This window comes from Rhinolophus hipposideros (assembly GCF_964194185.1).
Source record: "Rhinolophus hipposideros genome assembly, chromosome: 19".
NCBI classification, from domain to species: domain Eukaryota; kingdom Metazoa; phylum Chordata; class Mammalia; order Chiroptera; family Rhinolophidae; genus Rhinolophus; species Rhinolophus hipposideros.
The window spans coordinates 42,951,195-42,973,241 of record NC_138065.1 but is presented as its reverse complement, the minus strand read 5'-3'; the positions used below and the strand labels follow the sequence as shown (position 1 = coordinate 42,973,241).

Below are 22,047 nucleotides of genomic sequence, written 5' to 3'. Positions count from 1 at the left end.
AATAGCTTTCCAGATATGTCCTCCACTGGATCCCGGGTCGAAGAGCATTTGGGATAAACATGAAACAGTTTCTCCTGGGAGGAAGCCCTAGTGGAACTAAGGAGGGGGGCTGCAGAATGTGGCATGGCATTTCATTGTAAAATGTAGCAGCTTCTTTTTTTCATATTTAAACTATAATGAAAAATCTTTATAGAAAATTTGGAAAGTAAAGCAAATGACATAAAATGAAAAGCACTCGTTGTCCTTCCACTCAGAAATAACTTTTATTAACATTAGCATATTTTTTCATTCATTGTTTTCCTGTGCATTTTAATATAATTGCAGTCATACTGCATATATAGTTTTAGATCCTGTCAGAAAGCATTCAATTTTCCTGACGTTAAAAATATTTCAAAAATGAGATTTTAAAATCTGTATTGTAGTCTGTCTTATATGGGCAATGCTTATTTAGCTATTGCATGTTGCTGGATGTTTAGGTTATTTCTAGTTTTTTTCCCCTCATTAGAAACAGTAAAACAGACATTGTTTTACTTAAATCTTATTCACATCACTGATTATTTCCTTGGGCTAGAGTCCTAGAAGTACAATTTCTGGATCAGAGGACATGGTATTTTATGAACAGTGGTTGTACTAAATGTGCTCTTGCAACAGTGGCTGGGAGAGCTGGGTCCCAGGTGGGGAAGACAACCTCGGTCCTTGCTCTCACAGGACTTCCTTTAGGAAAGAAGCCCAGTCTAATCAGTTTAATTCATAAAAGGAATCTGGAAGACCACATGGGTGAAACAAATGAGGGAAGGGTAATAGGCATGTAGGTCAGGAGGAAAGGATCGACCGCCCAGGGGAAGCAGTGACGGCAAACTTTGGCTTGACATGTCCTGGTTTCCGCTTTGTGAATTGTCTCTTATCACCTCAGAACCAATGGTTCTTTTTCCTGCAAGACTCGCCCTTCTCCTCCTGGGAGAGAGGAAACTGAGCCTGCTCCCTCAGGTGGTGCTAAGTGAGGCTCCGTCTGTCATGCTCTTCCCTTCCTTCCAGGCCTGCAGATTGTGTTGAAGTCCATTATGAAGGCCATGGTGCCCCTTCTGCAAATTGGCCTCCTGCTCTTCTTTGCCATCCTGATGTTTGCTATTATTGGCTTGGAGTTCTACAGTGGGAAGCTGCACCGCGCATGCTTCACAAACAATTCAGGTAGGGTCACTGTGTTCTGCCTTCTGCTTCTCCCCTTGGGTCACTGAGTTAATTTCAGGACATGCAGAGACAGCTTGGAAAAGTATGTCCTATTCCAACCCTAGAATTAGAACCGGACACCTCCTCGTCAGCAGCCTAAAGATTGCCATTGGCCACTGATATTGCAGAGCAAATAATCTCTTAGGTTTGCAGTCAGAGGATTGTGAATAGGAGGTCTCAGCTCCCCGATCCCATGGTAGAACCTATCAGAATGCAGGTCAAAAATCATCTGTCTGAAGAACTACCCTTTGTACAATGGCCTCTTTGGCTCATGGGCCGCTAAGACCCAGGAATCTAGAGTCAAGACTTGGGTCCCTTCAGATCTGTGGACACATTTGTCCTTCACGGTCCATCTCTTGACCTTCCTCCCTCTCTGCTATGACCTATGCATAGTGTGGAAAACTGAGGGAGCTCTGAGCTTGGCTTGGCAAGGTGTTTGGGAGATTGGTGGGGTGCACAAACCCCAAATTCTTTCCTCTTTGCATCTTATTTCTTCTCAAGTTATGTGGAGTGCCCTAAACCAGATGGGGATGGGGGGAGAGGTTGAAGAAGCCCTATTAGGCCCATTTTTTTAAATGAAAAGAATCTTCAAAGGACCTTCCACCTTGGATTTTTATTTTTTATTTTTGTCTTTTATTCAAGACCAGGAACTTAGGCCGGGGGACGTGGCGGGGGGAGGACTTAAGACTCACCAGAGGGACTGTAGGTTATAATTGTCCCCCAAAACCTAGAAAGAACTCAGGGTCTATCCTGGATTCTGAAGCACAGAAAAATCAGTAAGTTTCTGCCTTCACCTCAGACCTTTCTGTGCAATCTAGCCCTATAAATCCCTGGTGCTTCAGTGAAGGTAGAGGGTGTGAGTGTGGCCTTGGGAAATGAGGAGCCACCTGGAGGGGAGGCTCTGTTTTCAGAGGAGACTGGGAAGCATTGGGTTGAACGCATGGTATGTGACATGTAGGGAGGCCAGAGAGGGGAGGGAGCCTGAGACAAAGAAGGACAAATCTTCCTATGGGAAACAGAATTGCGTGCTTGTGGTTTCCTGGGGCCATTTCCAGCCCTGCACTAAACACTGTGTGGTTTATCTCGCACCCTCCGCATGTGTCTGCAGGTATTCTAGAAGGATTTGACCCCCCTCACCCGTGTGGCGTGCAGGGCTGCCCAGCTGGTTACGAATGCCGGGACTGGATCGGCCCCAACGATGGGATCACCCAGTTTGATAACATCCTTTTTGCTGTGCTGACTGTCTTTCAGTGTATTACCATGGAAGGGTGGACCACCGTGCTGTACAATGTGAGTAGAGCCGCTGAGGGGCGGGAGTAGGAGGGCAGAAATGTGCAACGAGGCTTCAGGCATTGTTTGGGCTGGTGGTTAGTCTGCAGAAAGGGAGGGCTGGGGATATGTGTGCGCGTGTATGTGCGTGCGTGCGTGCGTGCGAGGGTACGTAGTCGACCGTGGGAAATCTTAGCAGTTTCTAGCCCTTCATTGTCTGGCTGTGCTAAGAGGAAGTACACAGCTTCTTAGTACAATCAGGAAATTGTATCACACACCGGGCGGGGGAATGGCGAGTTACATCAGATCAACCCAGCAGTTACAGAGTATGGTCTGTGACAGGTTTGACATGGTGGTGGGATTCAGTGAAAGCTGCCAAGAGGTATAGATTTCTTGGTTACTGTCTTCTGAGAGCTTACCATCGGTTTGGGAAGATTTTACAGTAGCTCTCAACCCGGGCTCCACATTAGAATCAGCTGGGAGCTTTAAAAATTCACACCTCTTGGGCTCCACTCCAGACAAATTAAGTAGGAATAGTGAGGGGTAAAGGCCTGTCATTGATTTTTTTCTAAAGCTTCCTAGCTGGTTCTAATATTCAGTTATTGTCAAGAACTGCTGCATTATAGGCACATATGAAACATGCTTAATTATAAGACTCACTAGGGATGCGGGTGAAAATGTCAGATTCACAGGCCTTTTCTGTGCAGGTTTTGATTTTGGGTTGCTTTGAATAGTTGGTGAGCTGTACTTTTTACAAGTGGCCCTGGTGAGTCATGTGATCAGGCATGTTTGCGAGGTTCTGAGCTGGGGCATAAGACATGGCTGCTTAACTGCCTGGCAGGGACATTAGGGGATTCCTGCATGGGGACAGAAGTTAGCCAGGTGACCACTGAAGGCTCTTCCACCTCCTGGAGTCTGATTTTAACGAGTTTTGAAAGGCATGGTGCAGTGTCTCAGTTCTAAAATAAGAGGGGTGTGTTGGGGGGTGGGGTGGTTTGACGCCTAAGCGGCTTAGGCGGGCAAAGCCATTTGGGCAGGTTGCCCCTTGTAAACAGCTACTTACATAGGTCTGTACCCTCGTATGCACCCAGCCAGCCCACCTCAAGGCAGATACCTTTGGAATGATCATTCCTCTTACCTGCACTCCTGCTTTACCTGCCTGCTTTCCCCTAAATTGCCCTCTCTTTTCTTTTACCGATTCCACCTGCATAAAATGTAGTGGGTGGGGCGCAGCATGGCTTACACAAAGCTCCCTTTAGAAGGAGCTCTGGACATAATCTGCACTGGAGGGAAAGGAAATGCTATTTCTCAGGAGGTGGTAAACCAGATTATAATCCTGAGTAGCCAGGATTTGCATAAAGCCCGCACAAGGAAGTGCTAGAAAATGTCCATTGCTAGCCCGGATGCATTCCCATACAGGGTAAGCAAGGCGGGATGCAGCTTTGCAGAAAAGCCACAGCTGTTACACTAAAACTCTAAAGGGCATTGAAGAAGTCCCAAGGACCATCTTATGCCCAGCAAGCCCAGGGGTTATATGTGACCTAGAAAAACCTGGAGGACACTGGGATTCTCACCAGTAGTGGTGGGGAGGCAGGAAGGAAGGGAGGGATGGAGGCAAGGTTGATGGGAGCAGTCACTCTTCATTAGAGGTGAAGGATGTCTTGAGGCCATGTCACCCAGATTAGCCAGGTGCCTCTGGAAGTTACAGCACTGGCCCCACGTGGCTGGTGTCATTTGTGGGGCTTTGGGAGCGATGTCTTTCAATTATATGTGTAGACTCACCTAAGTGTTGTGATAAATGCATTGAAAGCCTAAAAAGGGAAGTGTTGCTTTTGAAGATAAGATTTTGAAGGCGTGATCTCTTGGTCCTCCTGAGCCAAGGCTCAGATGGTACTGAGGCAGGAACACAGCTGAAGAGTCACTTGTCACTTGTATTAACCCTCCTGCCTTCCTCCCTCCTGCCCTCCCTCTTTCCCGCCCCTCCCTCCCTTTCTCATATCTTAAGTAAGCATTATGGGGCTCTCTTCAAATTCTCATCTCTCTCTGGTTATCTATCCAACTTGGCTATGGAGGTCACATGAAGGGACAATGACCTTTCTCCTCTCTCTGGTTTTGTGCCCTTGAGGAAGCAGGGAGGAGAAGAGGTCAAGCTGCAGATCCTCTGAGACCTTTCATTGCATGGGCTCCCAGCGCCCCACACGCCCTCCCTCCAACTGTCAGCATCTCAGTCATGGCACTTCAGTTTACGGAACACTTCCTGCCACGCCTGTGACAGGATCCAGGGTGAGGGAAGTGACTGAGCTGTGGGGCTGGTTTCCAAACACTGGCTGGCTGCTCATGGGCAGAATGAGCCCATGGAAATGACATTACTTTCCAAAGCATTGGCTCGAGGGGCAGGACGTGGAGCCAGGAGGGCCCACGCCGAGGTGACAGTCAGTCATAGTGAGGTGGATGGCCACACCTCGATTCAGGAGAAGTCGCATGGCAAAGACACCCAGTTTTCAGCCAGCGGAACAAGGACAAAGTCTGGCTCCCTAGGAAGAGAGGGAGCCAGCAAAGGCTGGGCTTTGGCTGAGCAGGGCACTGGGGTGTGACACATGACCCAGGCAGAGGTCTGTTACAGGAGGTGGACACACGTCCTGGAGGAAGCAGTGTCTGCCCTGGAGGAGCGGCTTGAGTGTAGTGGACGCCTCAAGGTGTAGGGCCCGGGGCTTGTGGTACATGGTGGAGTCACGTCATATAAGCTTTTTACTCCTATTCAAACTCGACTGGGGCAGGCCAAAAGGTCAGGGAGAGGGAGGAAAATGGTTTACATAGTACAGACTCATTTACCTATCATTCCTTTCCATGTGAAATTGGAGATGCTTAGGACCTTGGCTGAAAAGCTGCCCATCCTGGCAGTCCACATCAGTGCTACCTGCTATTTTGTTGTTTCTTTTACTTTTAACTCATGGCTTTGTAATGCCAGAATTCTGCACATAGATGAGAACTGGTTGCACCCCATGGAATTAACGATGAGCAACTAGTCAACTTAGTATGATAAAAACATGTGTGCAGGTATGTACGTTTCTGCACAGAGAGGACTCGCTTGCTCTGCTGTTATCACCACCACTAATAAGACGCATATGTAACTGTTGATTTCCCTTTCTACCCCTCATTCTGGGAAGGCCCAGTTCATCCAGCGGCTGCATTTCCGCAAGTAGGCCACAGGGAAAAGGGGAGCCCCTATTTTCCAGTCCAACACCCCTTCTATTCAATAGTGGCAACAAATATGTAAGAGTCATTGGCGCCATTTCTGCCCAAACCAGTAGGAGAACCCTCAGGTTTATGCTGTATGCAGACACTCTCTCAAACACGCGGACTCAGTTTAGCCTTTTTATATACAATGTAGTGTTCGCGTCCCTAATCTGCTGCACAGACTCTGCCAAATTGCCTCCTGTGACCTCACGATGCTTTGCCATTGGTTACTGTTAACTTCCTTTGCATGTAGTTTTTTTTTTTTCATTATGATGCATTATTATTGTAAGGGGGCGGTTCCATTGTCAGGGCAACCTGGAGTCTCGTACACCGCATGCTCTCTCTATCAATACTTCAGCTCTGCTTGGTCCAACTCCAACTCTATTCTTGGCTCCCCTCCCTCTTGTGGTAGAAGAAATGCAAAGCAGTCTGTAGTTCTGCCGGCTGCTGCTCCTTCCTGTTTTGACGGCCTTTCCAAAAGTCTCCAACTTGCAAACTCTTCCCTGTTCTTATGAGTTTCATTCATATATTTCTCCTCATCTGGGTAGGTGTTCCTTCTCACTACAATACGTTCTCCCTCTGATCAGGGCCGTTCACTCTACAAATCTGACTGTGGGTCAGGCGTGAACCTTTGACCCTCCTTACTTGGTCTAGATGTGACTGCGAGAGCTGGCTTTCTCCTGGTTCCCATCTTATTTCTCTGTTGTCATTCTGGGTTTGTGTTGTGAGGACTAATGTACAGGTTGCCGAGGTTCCCTGTCTCTGTTTGCAATTTCTCTAATCTGTGCTCTTCCAAGTCCAGTATTTTTTCATCTGTATTTGTGAGGCTCCATCTATTTCTCTTCTCGTGTGGTGTTGATCAACTTACGCAGATACAGACATTTCTTGGAGGCGTGCTTTCTCCAGCTTGGCAGGTATGCCAGCTGAATCGGTTATGACTGCCTAGGAAGCTCTGTGCTGCTGTGGTGGGAGAGGTTTTTATACTGGCTTTTGGCAAGAAGAGGCAACTGGTAGTCTGGATGCTTTCGGAGTCTTCCCGACTCCTCAGAAGGCCTGTGGTCTGTACCATGCCTATGGCTCCCTTTGAAGTTACCTTCTCCCAGCAGCACATGGTCAGTGTTGGTTACGTGGTTGATAGCTACTCACTTTTGCCTTGTTGACAATTTGCTTACGTACGTCACGCATAAGCATGTTGAAAGAATAACACCATAGCCAAGGGTCGATGAAAAACTGCCATTTCCAGCTTCCTGAAGCTTCTCGGATGGTATGGTGTCTACAGAGAATGCTTTTGGTTCTGGGGACCATGAGACTAGGGGATGTGTTTACTCATCTTTGCTTCAGCGTCCCTTCCCCCACCTCTTCCACACGCCCTGGGAGCAAAACATACTCAAAACTCACTTCACAAATAGGGGGTGGGAAACTTCCACCATCTTACAGTGCTCGAACAATAAGGCACCCGCTGACCTAGGGTCAGGTATATAGTTGGTAACATATGTATATGTTCCTTTATCCAGGATCAGTCATGCTCTGTAATAGGCTGCTTTTTACCCCCACATTCCTGTAGGCATGGCCCTGTTCTTACGTCCTTGCAGGAGTCTGGGATCCTGTAATACGGATGACACTTGGGAACTGATACCAGTGTCTGTTCATCTGTAGCTTAGACACAGAGGGGCTGATAACTGGATCCTGGAAATTAGTCTGTTTCCTCTCCCATGAAGACTGAGAGGTGAAGTAGGTTGGGAGGAAGATTAAGAATTGAATTTGCACATGAATTAAGAAACTGCAAAGTTTATTTGATGTGATGGTGTCTGAAGGGAGTTGGATAAATGAGTTCAGGGTAGAAGCCTGGACTAGAGATAAAATTTGGGAGTTTTCGATATAGATGGTATTTAAAGTCATGAGACTGGATTAATTATCAAGGAAGTGAATATCTAAGTCTAGGGAGAGAAGAGGTTTCAGAAGTGAGTTCCAACATTAAGATGTTGGTGAGTTGAATTATCAGAGAGAAGACAGAGAAGGAGCAGTAGGGAGGAAAGGTGAAAACCAGAGAGTGTGGAGGCCAAGTGGAGAAAGTGCTTCAAGAAAGAGGAGATAAAGGTGATCAACTGAGTTACCTCCGTTGATGAGCCGTGTGTATGAGGGCTGTGAATTCACCATCAGAGACCATTGGCAGTTTGAGTGGAGTTGGAGGGCTGAACACCTAATTGGAGTAGATTTAAGAGACGGTCGTCAACAGTGACCACTGACCATTGTGTTGAGTTTTGTTTGAAAGGGAAACAAAGAAAATGTGGCAAGTGGGAGAAATACCTTTCATTTGCTGATAAGAATGACCCATTCGAGATTGAAAATCATTGCCGATGAAAGAGAGGGCGGACAGTTGATGGAGCCACCTCCTAAAGTAGGTGAGAGAGGACCGGTTTTCCGCCGATCAGAGCCCAGGTAGGGGGCTGGGCTTGATCGGAGCTCCGTGCTTCATCCATAGTCCTGGAGGGAAGGCGGCAGAGGCTCGGATGTGGGCCCTTGGACACTGTGATGCAAGCTTGTGAAAATTCTCCTCCTATCACTTCTATTTTCTTGATGAAGTAGGAAGTAAGGTCATCAGTGGTGGGTGCAAGGAGGCAAATTCTGGAAGTTAGAGGAGAAGGTGTGTGAAATAGTTTTCTAAGAGAGTGAGGACGCAAATAGAGGGGATTCCGATTGCCGGGCAGCATACAGGACCCACTTGGGGTTAGTGGTGATGAGGTTACCATGAAAGTGGTGTGTTTCCCTCTGGTCACATTTGCCCACTGAGGTTCAGGCAGGACGTAGGTGGAGAGCTGGCTTTTCCCAGAGTGCTCTTACCCGGTGAGGACAGCAGAATAAGAGAGGGTCCAGAGAGTGCTCTTCGCGTGATAATGGAATTTGAGATATGTAGGGAGGAAAGAGGTGGCAGAGAGACTGTGGAAGGGAGTGCAATAAATGGATTATAGCCCTTTCTGAAATATTACTCTCGAATCTTCTGGAGAAATTCCATCTGTGGAATAAGTTGAGAAACGTGTCTCATTTTGTTGCATAGAGGAGTTAGGAAGTGAGGCTTGAAACCAAATGTTCTGATTTCTAATCTGATGCTTGAACTGTCCCCAGTAGAAGGAGAATGAGTGTGTGAGTGAGATGTGTGCACCCATGTGCAGAGTAGGCTGTGACTAGAAGGTTCCACACACCTCCTGTGCCCTCTAAGACTTCACTCTTGGGCCCTTGGCCTGGTGTCAGCCCAGTTGAGAACATTACCTTGGGGAGCATTTGGGGACTGACACCCACCATGCCCACCCACTTCCCTCACTGGCATTGTCCTCTGTCATCTTGTTCTCCTCCTCGGAGTGTCTAACTCTTGATTAAAACACACTGACGTTTGCAGCTACTGATGCCATCTTTGGCAGCCTCTTCTTATATGAAGTATTTGTCCTCACTCTCAACCTGCAATGCCTTGCCTCCTGAGCGCTGCCCACTGGGCCGGGAGCCTGCTCCACGGGTCCCTTCCTGTGAAGAAACCGTGCTTTTCCTTCCTCTCTTCCTCACACTCACATTTCCCCATCCATCACTGTTTCCACCGTGAGATTACTTGTACTCTTTTCATATCCATCTTGGTCTCTTATTAATTTGTCAAACCAGAGATGCTGTTGTGTTCGGAGTTTATTTCAAATACACTAAGTATTATGCCTCCTTACCCGCTGCCTGGTTTCAAATCACGCACCAGGCCAGTGTCCAGCTCCTTTGTCTGTGTGGAGTCATCAGCTGATGCCGGCTCCCCCTCCTTTCTCTCTGCCCACTCTACTGTGCAGGTTAATTTCGGAACCATGACCAGAGAGGCTTTGCGTGCCTGATGTGTCATGCTGCCTTAGGCTATGGTCTCTCTGTTTTGAGGCAACACCAGGCCTTAGGACTAACGGGCAGAAATTAAGTGGGTTGGTGTGCTGGTGACTCAGTGGCTGTTTCGGTCACTTCCCACTGGATCACTCTGGAGCCCAAATCCTTATGGAAACTCAGCCAGACAGTGTTGGCACAAGGCCTGTCTCTGGCACACTGGGCAAGCAAGAGGTCTCTATTGATTTCTTCCTCAATTTATCATTCACGAGAAAAGTAACATTTACTGAGCGCTTTCTTTCAGTGTGGTGCATCTTAGAATCTGGGGCAATTAGTATAATTGCAGATTCCTGGGTTCTGCCTGGATCTGAGGAATCAGCAGCTCTAGAGGGAGGGAGAAGAAATCTGTATTTTTAACAAGCTCCCTTGTGATTCTGGGGCCACACTAAAGTGTGCGAACCACCGGTCCACGTGACCATAATTACTAGGCCTGGGGAGAGTGAGGCGGTGCAAAGTAGAGAGACTACTAAAGAAAAAGTCTTCAGCCTGTCTCTCCCATAGATGGGTTTCCATGAGGTCATACTTTTTCAATATTTGTCTAACATAAAGTGGTTCACACACGGGGTATCTCAGGGAAGAGGACCAGGCCCATTGGCATTTCCATCCTCCCGAGGGCACTTTGCCTGGCGCCTCCCTCTCCTGCCCTCTAGGTCTCACTCTCCCAGCTACCATCCCTAGGCCACTGCCCCTTGCCCTGAGCCGGGGACTTGTCAGCTGAGATCCGTAGATGGCTTTGGTGGCTTCCACAAAATTAGTCTCAAATTTTGTTTTTAAAATATATCTTTTAACTACCACCTTTCTTTGAATCCGAGATACATACCATTGATGATAAGATCTACTAAAAATTTAATAACAGCATTTCAAGGGATGACAAAACCCTACTAAAGTCCATATGCTACATATTCATATATTCTGAGTTGAAACCTTCAGCTGTGAAGAAAGGTGTATTTTAGAATTGAGGAAGTAGAAAATTACAGAAAACAAAAAATCCCAACAAAACCCTGATTTAAAAAGTCACACATAGTCAATGTGTTATAGACTACATTTTCACACTTGGAGACCACCCATGGTCGTGTTGGCTTAATTTCTTTTTGTGCTGACCTTGGGAGTACAGCTCCCTTTACTGTCTCTGCATTCATTTGAACTTTGTGTCAATGTGCTATTGATTAGAAAGCTTGTAGTTCAGTATTAGTCTTTTTTAAAAATTCAGGCCTGAGCTTATTTGCTCACATAAATGATATAAGTGAACACACTATTACTTCTCTGTATGATTCAGGATTTTCTCAATACTGTGAAACTAAAACAAAATACAGAATTACAGAAATAATCCGGGTGCCAAAGGCTGATTCAAGTCTGCAATAGTCATCCATAACCCCATCTTCAAATGTTTATCTTGCTACAAACACACGTCATTTTTTTAGTGATCCTATATTAAAGAAATTTTTTACATTATTGATATATATTAAATAGGTAATATACCTTTATATCAAAAGGTGTCCATTTTTGTATTAGGTTGGTGCAAAAGTAATTGCGGTTTAAAAGGTTAAAAATAATTGCAGAAAACTTCACCAACCTAATAAGTTATATGTATTGATGTTCTAATGAAGATTTTGTTTGAAAAAATGATTTCTAGTGCTAGAGGTGGGATAACGGGTTAGGAATCCCGGTCCCATCTTTCTTACCTGTGGGTCTTGGGCAACTTACTTAACCTCTGTTCCTTAGTTTCCTTACCTGTAAAGTGAGGATAATTATGGAATGTATCTCCTAGAGTTGTAATGAGAATTCAGTGAGATAAGCTGAATAAAGCCCTTAGCATATTCCTGGCACATAGGAAACACTGTGGTGTTATATGATTACTTAGAACATCTTGTAAAGGCTGCTCACCTAGTGTACACAAGCAAAGCATCTTCTTTTGCTGCCCCCTGTACCGATCAGACTGGTCCCTCTGCCTCTCAGCCTAACCACTTTGTACCTTCTTTCCATTTACATCTTTGCCCATCTTGCAGCCATGTTCTTTGAATTACCTGAGCTCAGTTTTTCCTCCAAAACTTTGGTGCCACCTTCTCCACAGAGCCTTCTCTGACTCGCCCTGAGAAATTCAAAGGAGAGGCGGTCTTTCCTCTGGGCCCTCTCCCTAAGACCTAAATGTTAGTAGAACTATCTGGCACTTTTCCCAGATTCCCCTGTTATGAGTTGTCTTTTAGGTGTCTCTGTTCTTTTCCATATCAAACCATCATTCTGTCTTTCAGTGCCAACCACCTTTCCCCAGACGTGGTTTAGTATTCAGTAAGTATCCATCACTGGGCTGATTTTACCAGATGGCTCAGTGAACCCCTCCAACGTGCCATGGCTTCCAGACTGTCCCGCTTTCAGCCTATGTGCCCGGGTTCTGTGTTCAGATGAGTGAACTGCTGTCAGGAGGGGCACTGCTGATGCCTGACAGTGGGTTGTCACCGCCATTACTGCTGTCTGCTTTTCCTGCTCCACTACAGCTCAGCTTCCTGCTCCCTTCTCCTATGACAGGCGGGGTCGGGGGGAGGGGAATCAGTGAAAAGTAGAGGGATGGTAATTTGAGTGTTTACAGAGGGTTTGGTGTAATTAGCAGTTTGTTTCTATGACACAGTTGGCCTCCCTACCTTGGAAACTGGCTCTGAAATGCTCTTAAAGGGACCCACACCTAGGCAATCTGAGAGATGGTCAGGGTTCTGGAACAGAAGGAAGAAAAAGCATGTCCTGTCTTCTGTGATGAAACGTGACCAAGAACAGCCCCGGACTGAAGATTCCCTACTCCTACACACACACAGACACAGACACAGACACACACACACACACACACACACACACACATACACATACACATACATTTGTTTCTTGACTCACTCCATCACTCCCTCTGTTGCTGAATCCACCTTTGACTTGGACTTTTGTACAAACTCCACGTTTGACCTTTGGTACTAGCAGCTTGGGATCCAACACTTACACTGAGGATGGGGACATGGCCCCTGTATTCTGCCACGAGGCCTGTCATTGCAGGCAACACACCTACCTCTGTTTTTCAGTGCCCATTAGATGAATAAATAAATGTGACTTCTCCTTAGTAACAGGGGGGTAATACCACCTGCTGTTCCTGCCTCAGAAGAGTCTTGTAGCAATTCCATGAGCTAAAACATAGGAAAGTGCTTTGAAAAATCCACTCAGCCCTCTGGATAGGCGTGATCTTTTTATGACTGCTTCGATGAGCTGTATACTTAGAAACTCAGTTTTGCTAAGTGAGCATTTATTTTTTTCTTTTTCTAACAGAGTGTCTCAGGGGCACGTAAGGCAAATCCTCCCGTCATATTTCCTGTTTCTTGGCGTCAGTTTGCCGTGTCTTTGTTCGATGTACTGGGTGTTCTCAAGACAGGTGGTTTTGCTCAGAAACGTAGTGTTGTTTATGTTATGTACATATTGAAAAACCTACCTGTATTTGGTGCAAAAATGGCTTGCGAATACCTTTAAAGTGCTCATACCTGTTCTGGCTAACTTGCATAGTCCCTGACTAACTGGTGAAATGCCGATGGTGTGTCAGGACTTTCTGCACTTTGTACATGTTAGACCAGGGACACCTGGCCTTTCTGTCCAGCAGTGTCCCTGAGTGCGCCGAGACTGAGCCCGTGAGAACGTTTTTTACGTCCGGCACAATGAGAAAACAACGGAAACAGACTTTTGCATGAAGCTGGATTTGTTCAACTCGAAATGGAATTGAAAATTTTTAAATGTTAATGTCCTTTCTTGGCCAAATACAAAGTTAGCCACCCTACTGCAAGCCCGTATTCTTTTATTTTTGTGTTGTGAAAATTCTCTGGTCTGGTGAAAGCTAAAGCAATGTATGGTAATATAGATTTTTATCTAGCTAATAGAGTCATCTGTGAATATAATTATATCGGTATAAAGAATTTACTTGTGAATGCACACTGCAGATTGGAGCTTGAGTTTTCTTTTCCATTCTGGTGACATTGAGCTTTTTACATTAGTTTGAATGGGAATTAGGTTGCTTATGTGACTTGGCAGCGAACAATGACTATGGGACCAGCTAGGCTGATATAGGGAATAACATAAGGCATAGGCAGGATTAGACATTGAATTGTACTCAGAAGATTGGGTTCGAGTCCAGGCTTTATTTCTTACTGACTCCTCCCACTCCACACACACCTCTGAGCTTCAGCAAGTCACATGATCTCGGTGAGCTCTTCTGTTACATTGGAACACCAGTTCAGTACTTAGTTCATATTATGGTTGCAAGAACTAAATGAGAACGTATATGTGAAAGAGCTTTGTGCACAGAGATATGCTTTGTACATTGAAGGAATTATTAAGATACTTTAAGGTTTTGCACAGTTATGTTAGGAGGATTTCTTTAATTGAGCTCTACAATGCACATTTTCCACATAATATCTTGAAATGTGTTTTGACATATATGGCCAATGGGGTTCCTTGGAAGAAAGGTGGAATGCATATTCAAAATATTGTTAGGATCTTTCTTTCTGCTTTGTACACAAAGCATCATAATACCATGACCTTTTTCTACCGTTTCTTTAATGATGTAAAACAGAGCCACCACTGCCTGAGTAATTTGTGTAAAACCAGCAGATTTCTAGATGGAGCAGAAAAGGAAGGGCGTGTGGGAGATTGAATCCTTTCCCAGGGGATCCCACCTTTATCTGAATGATTGAGGTGTGCCCCTACCTGCCTCTGGGGGTGCTGCTAGTTACAGCTGTCTTACCGAATCAGAGAGCCTGCCCATGATTCTTTGGAAGGAAAGACAGGACCCAAGGCACATGTACACCCAGGTGATCACGCCTACCGTTCTCACCGACAGTCATCGTCACATTCAAGTTCTTGGCAGCACATGTCCCCCAAATACGGGCTGGGCGGGGCTAGTCAGTCAGGCTGATGCATTTCAGTCTCCAGCTTCCCTTTATTCCAGGTTTCCAATCAAGGCTCTCCGTCTTCGCTTTCCTCACCTTCCCCCGGTCTCCCACTCTCCTCTGTCTGTGACAGGTGCCTCTTTCTTAGCAGATTGCATCAGAGTGGCATGACACAGCCCCCCAGAGAGCGTGCCACCTGAGCAAGTTGGGAGGGAATAGCGGAAAGGGACGTATGGCTACTAGCCAAGTCATCAAGGTCGTGCTCCCCAGCGAGGTGGGTGTCCAGGACAGCTTCCTAGAGCCCCTCCTGGGCCAACACATTCCATTGCGTCACTGATCCAGCAGTCTTGGTTTACTCTCTAGGGCCTGAGTCTACCCAGGAGTGTGAGCCTTGCGTGCTTTCCTGTGCTACTAGAAGCAGCTGTGACCGGTAGCACACCGAGCCTGAGAGAGGGCACTGCGGAGGGTAACTGCCCGTATTTAGCCTGTGTGTGCATGTGTGTGACAGGGTGAGAGGGCGAGTGCATGCCTCTCTTTTGTACCCAAGTTATGTATTGCATTTATCTTACGACTTTCGTTTAGAGCTAAGTAAATTGCAAAGTAGGTTATTTAAAGTGGAACTTGGGTGCCTTTAGCAAGTGGGGAAGTGGACAGTGAAGAGGGGTGAAGGTGGGAGATTGGGTTGAGGCGATTCTGAGTGAAGGGGCCAAAAGGAACAACGTGGCTCCTCCCCTCCCTTCAGTAGGTTCAGGCACAGGGTCCTCCTTTTGCAGAATCCTAAAGAGCTTTCTGTGTCTCAGGCATTTGGGAAGCAGCCACCTGTGGACATACCTTGCTTTACAATTGATAGAAGTAAGTAAACAAAGGCATGGCAGAGTCGGCAGTGAGCTACCCCACCTGGAAAGGTCGCTCCCCAACTCTTTGCTGCCAGATACGATCCCATCCCTCCCTTACGGGGCCTGGCCTTGTGCAGCCTAACAGAGCAGGCAGGTAAGGGAGAATGTCCTCTGGGCATATTGTGGCCAGTGAATCCAAATGAGGAGTGGGAGGTCTCATCTCCACGGAGTGGAGTGTCCCCAGGCACGCGCCGGTGTGTGTGCATATCCAGCTCCCTGCAGGCCTGGGGAGCTCTTTGTCATTTCACGGGACACTTGGTAGACCACAATCACTCATAAATTCTCTTCTGTACAGATTTGATAAAGGGTCTTCCTTGAGTACCAGAAGTACTGTACATAATTCATAACATGAAGCAAGATGAAGTAAAAAGAGCAAGAAAGATAATAACTGAGGAATTAAAAGTTTGAAGCTTTGTCACAAGCTGGGGGAATGAGTCAGCAACACATGTCTTGAGGGAGAGCTTTGCATAGGCTGGATTTGGGGTCAGGGCCTAGGTCTCCAAAAGAGGAAGAAGAAGGAGGGGGGATGGAGGAGATGGGGAAGGGGTGGGGAGGAAAGGGGCAGGTTGGGAATGGGGTGAATTCTAGCTCTGTCCTGCCTCCTCCCCTCACCTCCAAGGAAGGAAATATCCCGGGGCCTTAATCATCTCGCCATCTCTCATTTCTGTCCTGGTTTAATTAAATTCCTGTTCTAATTTGGAAGAGCTTGCATATCCTTTCCTGCTGTGGTGACCAGTCTCTTTTATGAGGCCCACCCTAGCACTCAGAGGAGCTGTGACCTCTGTGGGGATGTGGAGTCTCTGTGGCTTTTGCAGCCAGACCCAGTTCAGTCGTGAGCAGAGGTTGGATGGAGAGGACAAGGGGCATGTTGCTTCCCATGGCTTCATCAGTCAACTTGCTTCCCATGGCTTCGGTCGGCCACTTCCTCTTATACTACCTGGATGGAAGCCTCCCATTCGTGTATCTTTATGTTTTTCTCACGTGTTACCTCTCGTCTCTCAGGACAAAACACACTTTGTTGAGACCTCTTTGAACATCAGGTCTTTACTCTGTGAGTTCTTTCATGACCATCTTATTTAAAATTAAACTTCCCCTTTCCCAGCACTCTCTGTCCCCTTCCTGCTGTCCTTCTCTCCAGAGAACTTTTCACCAGTTACCACAGTATATTTTACACATTTATTTTATTGAAAGGCTAACTCAGCCCACTAGAATAGAAGGCTCACGAGGGCAGGAAGTTTGTCTCCCTGCTCTGAACAGTCACTGCTCAGATCAATACTGGGCATGAGATGCATTTTAAACAAATATTTGCTGAATGAATAATTGACAGTATGAGTCCACGGGTCAGAGGGAGGTCAGTATCTGTTGCAGTGTTTACTCCCCTGGCCAATGCACCAGGCTGTCTGGTGACCAGTGCATTTGTGAGATTGTTGACTGCCATTAGGAACCTAACCTGTGCTCTTAGAATAGCATTCCCATGCTGGAAGCCAGCTGGCCCAGAGCCATTCACCTGGGTGTCTTTAGTATTTGTGGCATTGTTAGCAAGCTGACCATCCCAGCTTTGAGGTTAGATCCATCCTTAAAGGGCCTCATTGAGGTCCTTTAACAAAAGCAACAGTCATTCATCTCCTGGGTCGACAGGATCCGTATTTGTGTGTGAAGATAACTATGGCGTCTCTGGCTGGGGGGTGCGGAGGAGATCACAGTTCCCAAGGGAGTCCTCCTGAAGCCTTCCTCCAGGCTCCAAGCTGGAGCCACAGCAAGCCTCAGGCATAGAGTTTGAACCTGTGAGTGAGTTGGAGGTACGCGAAACTGAAAACCAAAAAAACGAGAGCCTACTGGCCTTAAGAAGTGTGTGACCTCTTGTTTATAGCCTTGGGGCTATTTAGTGTTGTGAAAGAACCAGGGTGAGGAATCATAGCAAATATTTACAGAGCACATATTATATAGATATAAATACACTTGATTTTTCCCCCCAACTACCCTTTGAGATGGGACTACTGTGTTTCCCCAAAAATGAGACCTAGCCGGACAATCAGCTCTAATGCGTCTTTTGGACGCATTAACATAAGACCGGGTCTTGTATAACATATAATATATAATACATAGTATTATATTAATGTTTGCTCCAAAAGATGCATTAGAGTTGATTGTCCAGCTAGGTCTTATATTCAGGGAAACACGGTATCATATCCCCATTTTACAGTTGAGAAAACCAAGGCCATCTCTTCCCAGAGTCTGTGCTTTTAACCATTACGTGACAACTGTCTCAAAATGAGTGTTGCTAAAGGGCCATTTAGGAGAATAGGGAAGTTGTTTAATAAGCTTATGTGTTATATTTTGATTTGTGCTATTATTGTAGGGAGTAGCTGTGTGTGAAAACTGACTATTTTATGAGGCATGCATGTGTGAACACTGTAATTTTATTTCCGAGAGAGCAGGTCTCCCCCCTCCCACTGCTCCTAGCTGGAAACTGCTCATGACACATTTTTATTTTTTTATTTTTTTTATTTTCATAAGAGAGAATGTTCAAGTAGGCTGTCCTTTTGATGAACATCCTGGAGGGTTTGGGACACTTGAAAATTGGTCAGATGCTATTAAACATTGTTCACCTTTGATCCTCTGTACTGAGGAATTCTTAATTACCCAGGAAGGATTCTGCGGTTATTAGAGGAATCCATTTCTTGTCCAATCTTATTTTTGTCTCTGCCTGCCTGCCTTTCCATATCTGGTGATGTGTGTTGGCTCACCATCAGGTGTCCAGGACAAGAGGGCACTCAGGTCCATAGCAGACCGCCGTGTGGCCTCTGAAGGCAGCTCAGGCAGAAAGCAATGGTAGAAGGAAGCCACACAACACTTAGCTGAAACGAAGCCGAGGGGTTGCCCTCTGACCTGTTCACCTCCATGCTTTGCCCTCCTCTGTGGGTGACAGCTGGTCAGCTGGTCTCATTCTGGAAGCACTGATTGGAAGAGAGAGGCAGGGCATCTTGTGTTTGCTGGACTCATCCTGATTTGAAAGGAAGGCCCTTGTTGACGCTCATCAATGGTGCCCAAACGTCCGGCCTTTAAGCCCCAGTGCCTTCGGAAGCCTGTAGCAGCTGACTAGTTCCACCCTGACCCTGCCTCATACTGGAATCCCATCCACCGCCGGAGTGTGGGCCTTGGGGAACCCTCCCCACTTCAGTCAGCCTTCATTTTGGGGGAGCAGCCAGGACCCTCAGACCCCACTGCCTTCTTCCAGATAGATCTGAGTTCAACACAACACATAGAACTCCCACCCTTCTTCAAGCAGGCTTGACATAATGCTTTGCGTGGAGAGGGGCCGCTGTGGAACCACTTGGGCATAGGGCCGAGGTAGGTGCACTTGCCTTGGGATAAGACTAGGAGGTGGGATGAGATGGAGTGGCTGGGCTTGGCCCCTGGAGGCAGTGTTTACGTTGGGGCCAGGGGGTTCTCTTCTCACAGCGCCAGGCCTCACACTGTAATTAGGCTCCTACTGCCACTTTCTAGTGACAAGGGTGAGTCTGCTGCCAAGTCACTTGCGAGAAATTGGGTCACCTGTCACAATTCCTGTGGGACTGAGGTAGAACTGTGCTTACTGCACACCTTGCCCTACTTAAACCTCCAACTGGATCTGATGCCGTATCTCCGCTGGAGGGAGGGGAGGAGGCTTCTCAGGGCTGGAGACCGGGCCCATGGCTGCGTCCTGTAACCTAGCTGGGAGTTTCTAACAGAGGTCCCAGTGAATCTTTTATCCTCATCTAATTTGTAGAACAAGGGGAGGACAGTGACCCTAAACCCCTCCCGGCGTGGGAGAGATGAGAGAGGCCCCTTTTGTCATTCTGAGCATGGAGGAAGGGATGGGCAATTATGTCTTCTCTCATTGATAGCTCTGCTCTGAGAATGGAAATGAGGAGAACTGTCCAGAGAATGAGTGAGCGAGCGAGGGAGGAGAGGGAGAGACAAGAAAGGAATTTTGAGTGGGTGCATGCATGCCCATACACTCATGTACTTAACTAAGGAGATAATTGGGGAGGAAAAGAGAAAGAGAGCAATTAGAACAATCAGGAAGAGCACTGAGGTGGGGGAGGAAGAGGCAGAACATGGGCGAAAGGCAGGACAAAATACTGCCGGAATAGGCTGTGAAAGAACTGCATGTGAGGGGACAGAGAGAGAAGAGGAGTGAGATATGGGCAGAAAGCAGAGGGGGTCTGGGGACGCGTGTGTGGGGCTTGTGTGTGTGTGTGTGTGTGTGTGTGTGTGTGTGTGTGTGGTGCACAGGCACTCTATTTTCCAGGTGCTATCACACTACTTCCCCTGTAAGCCTGAGCGATGCCCAAGGCAGCACTAAAACCAAAAGCCAAAAACGCATGCAAGAAAAGAATCCCTTTTATTGTGTTTCCTTTATGTGTTTGAAACTAGAATAACAATCAAAAAAGAAGCATAGAGGGAAAAAAGAGACAGGGAAAAACAATCTGTCAAGGAGGTATGAAAATTTAATCAACACCCAATGTTCTTTGTGGTCCAGGCTCAAGCACAGAACTTATTATCTATCTCTGCAGCTATTTCTGTCACCTCCCAGGGGACCTCAGAGCAGCACTGCCACTGCCCAGAGTCTGGAAGGCAGCGCCTGGGACTTCACCAACCTGGGCTCGGTTGTGGGTGGGAGATGAGTGGGTCATCTCGGGAAGCTTTCAGCTGACAGAGGTTTCAGGCTTTCCCTGGTAGGTGTTTATGCAGATGGAGATTGCAATGTAGGCGTTTATCCTGATGTGCTGGATATAAACTTCAGGTCATTTGAACCTTTAAAACTCAGCCTTGTTGCCTTTGGTATATGGATATGAATCTGTACATCCTGTCTTCTCTCTCAGTGACATAGTGACATGTAACGCAGTCGCCCCTCCCCTTCCTCTTGAAGGTTGTGTCTTAGTGCCACTCACTGTCCTGTCCGCTTCCATCTTTCTTCTGGTTGCTCCTTCTTTGGGCCCTCATTTCTTCTCACATACTCTTTCTCTAACGGATGGAGTTGAAAGTCCCCTGACTATACGCTGATGAGTCGAATTTATATTTCTAACCCAGAATTCTCTTCTGAACTCCAGGCTTATATATCTAATCATGTCCTGTGAGCAACATTCCTAAATACCTCAGATGAACAGCCTTAAACTGAAGCCTTGACTCCCTCCACCACCGTCTCTTTTTCCAGTCTCCCCCCCTCCCAAGTACAAGAGCCCCACCACCTGTTTCCTTGTACGAGTCACAAGCCTCTGTGTCATCCTTATTTCCTCCCACTCCTTCACCTTCTGTCTCCCATCAAACACCAAGTCTTACGGATGCCACCTCCAAAATATATCCCAGTCTGTCCTCAGGTCTCCATCTCCACTACAGTTACTCTCCTCCAGCCACCGTCTTCTTTCCCTGATGACTGCGACCACCTCTTGACGCTCTTCCCAGTCTTCTCTCTTGCGCTTCTTCAATCCATTCTCTACTCTGCAGCCATAATGATTTTTCGACACTGCACATCTCCTGGGTCACTTTTCTTTTCAATCCCTGGGTTCCTGTTGCACTTGAAATATAGGCAGAAATCTTTCAGATGACCAGCGAGGCACATGGCCTCTGCCAGCCCGTCTAGCCTCGGTGCTCCTTGCTTTTTGTACTGTGGCCATGCTGGCCTTTGTCAGAATCATGTACCACTACCCCAGCCCGGGCTACGCCAATCTCAGAACCCATGGACGTGCTGTTCTGCACGCACGGGAATGTCTTCCCTTGGGATCCCCTTCCCTTTCTGGTTAATTCCTACTGGTCTGTCAGATCCCAGTGGGAAGGACATGCCCTCCGGAACCGTGAGCATTGACCCTAAACAAAAGTCAGCTCTCCTCGGAAGTCACTCTCATGACTCTGTTTTTCTTTGTAACGTGTACCACCCTTGTACTTTTCCAGTCATTTGTGTAGTGTTTTATCTGATGTACACCTTCTACTAAGTGTAAACGCCATAAGAGTAGAGCAGTGTGGTATCTACGGGAGATGGCTCCCTGCCTGGCCCATTGTAGAGCCTGAACAAATGAACGAATGTCTGGGTCTGGGGCTTTGATTCAGGCACAAGGTGGGGCTGGGGCAGAACATTCAGAAAGGTGTAAGAGTCTTTGGCCTTAAGACCCCTTCCCATCTGGCCCGATTCTGTTTTGTGTATCTGTGGGATCCTGCCACACCCAATGGCTCAAACGAACTGCGTCCTGACAACGGAATAGCTGCATGTTCTTGGCCATGACTCTTGTTCTCTAGAAGCTTCAGCTCTTTGCAAAATGCGAATGAGATTATTAATGGTAATAATACCTTGTCTATCTCTCAGGGTTGTTGTGAGGAAAAAAATGAGTTCATTTATGTCAAATTCTTTGAAAACCGTAATGCTCCATAGAGTGCTGGAATTAAGTCAGCATGTTGGGGAGTGATGAGAGATGAGCAATCACTCTCAACCACAGTGGGAAAGAAAGTTTCTTGGAGGAGGTGGGGTTTGGAAGGCGGCTGCAAAGATGGTGTTGCGGGCAGGATCGTGACAGGAAACAGAAGGTACCTTCAGCTGGGGTTTGAAGAGGATTTAATGAGGGGGTATGAAGAGA

General features: G+C 46.9%; 1 protein-coding gene across 1 annotated transcript in view; it reads left to right on the top strand.

Moving 5' to 3' along the window:
* Window positions 1-22,047, top strand: part of CACNA1E (calcium voltage-gated channel subunit alpha1 E) — a 425,092-nt gene that overhangs the window by 226,917 nt on the left and 176,128 nt on the right. The window contains exons 7-8 of the mRNA XM_081024587.1: window positions 1,036-1,188; window positions 2,336-2,517. Coding sequence (XP_080880713.1) covers window positions 1,036-1,188; window positions 2,336-2,517 — 335 coding nt within the window. The remainder of the gene's footprint in view (window positions 1-1,035; window positions 1,189-2,335; window positions 2,518-22,047) is intronic.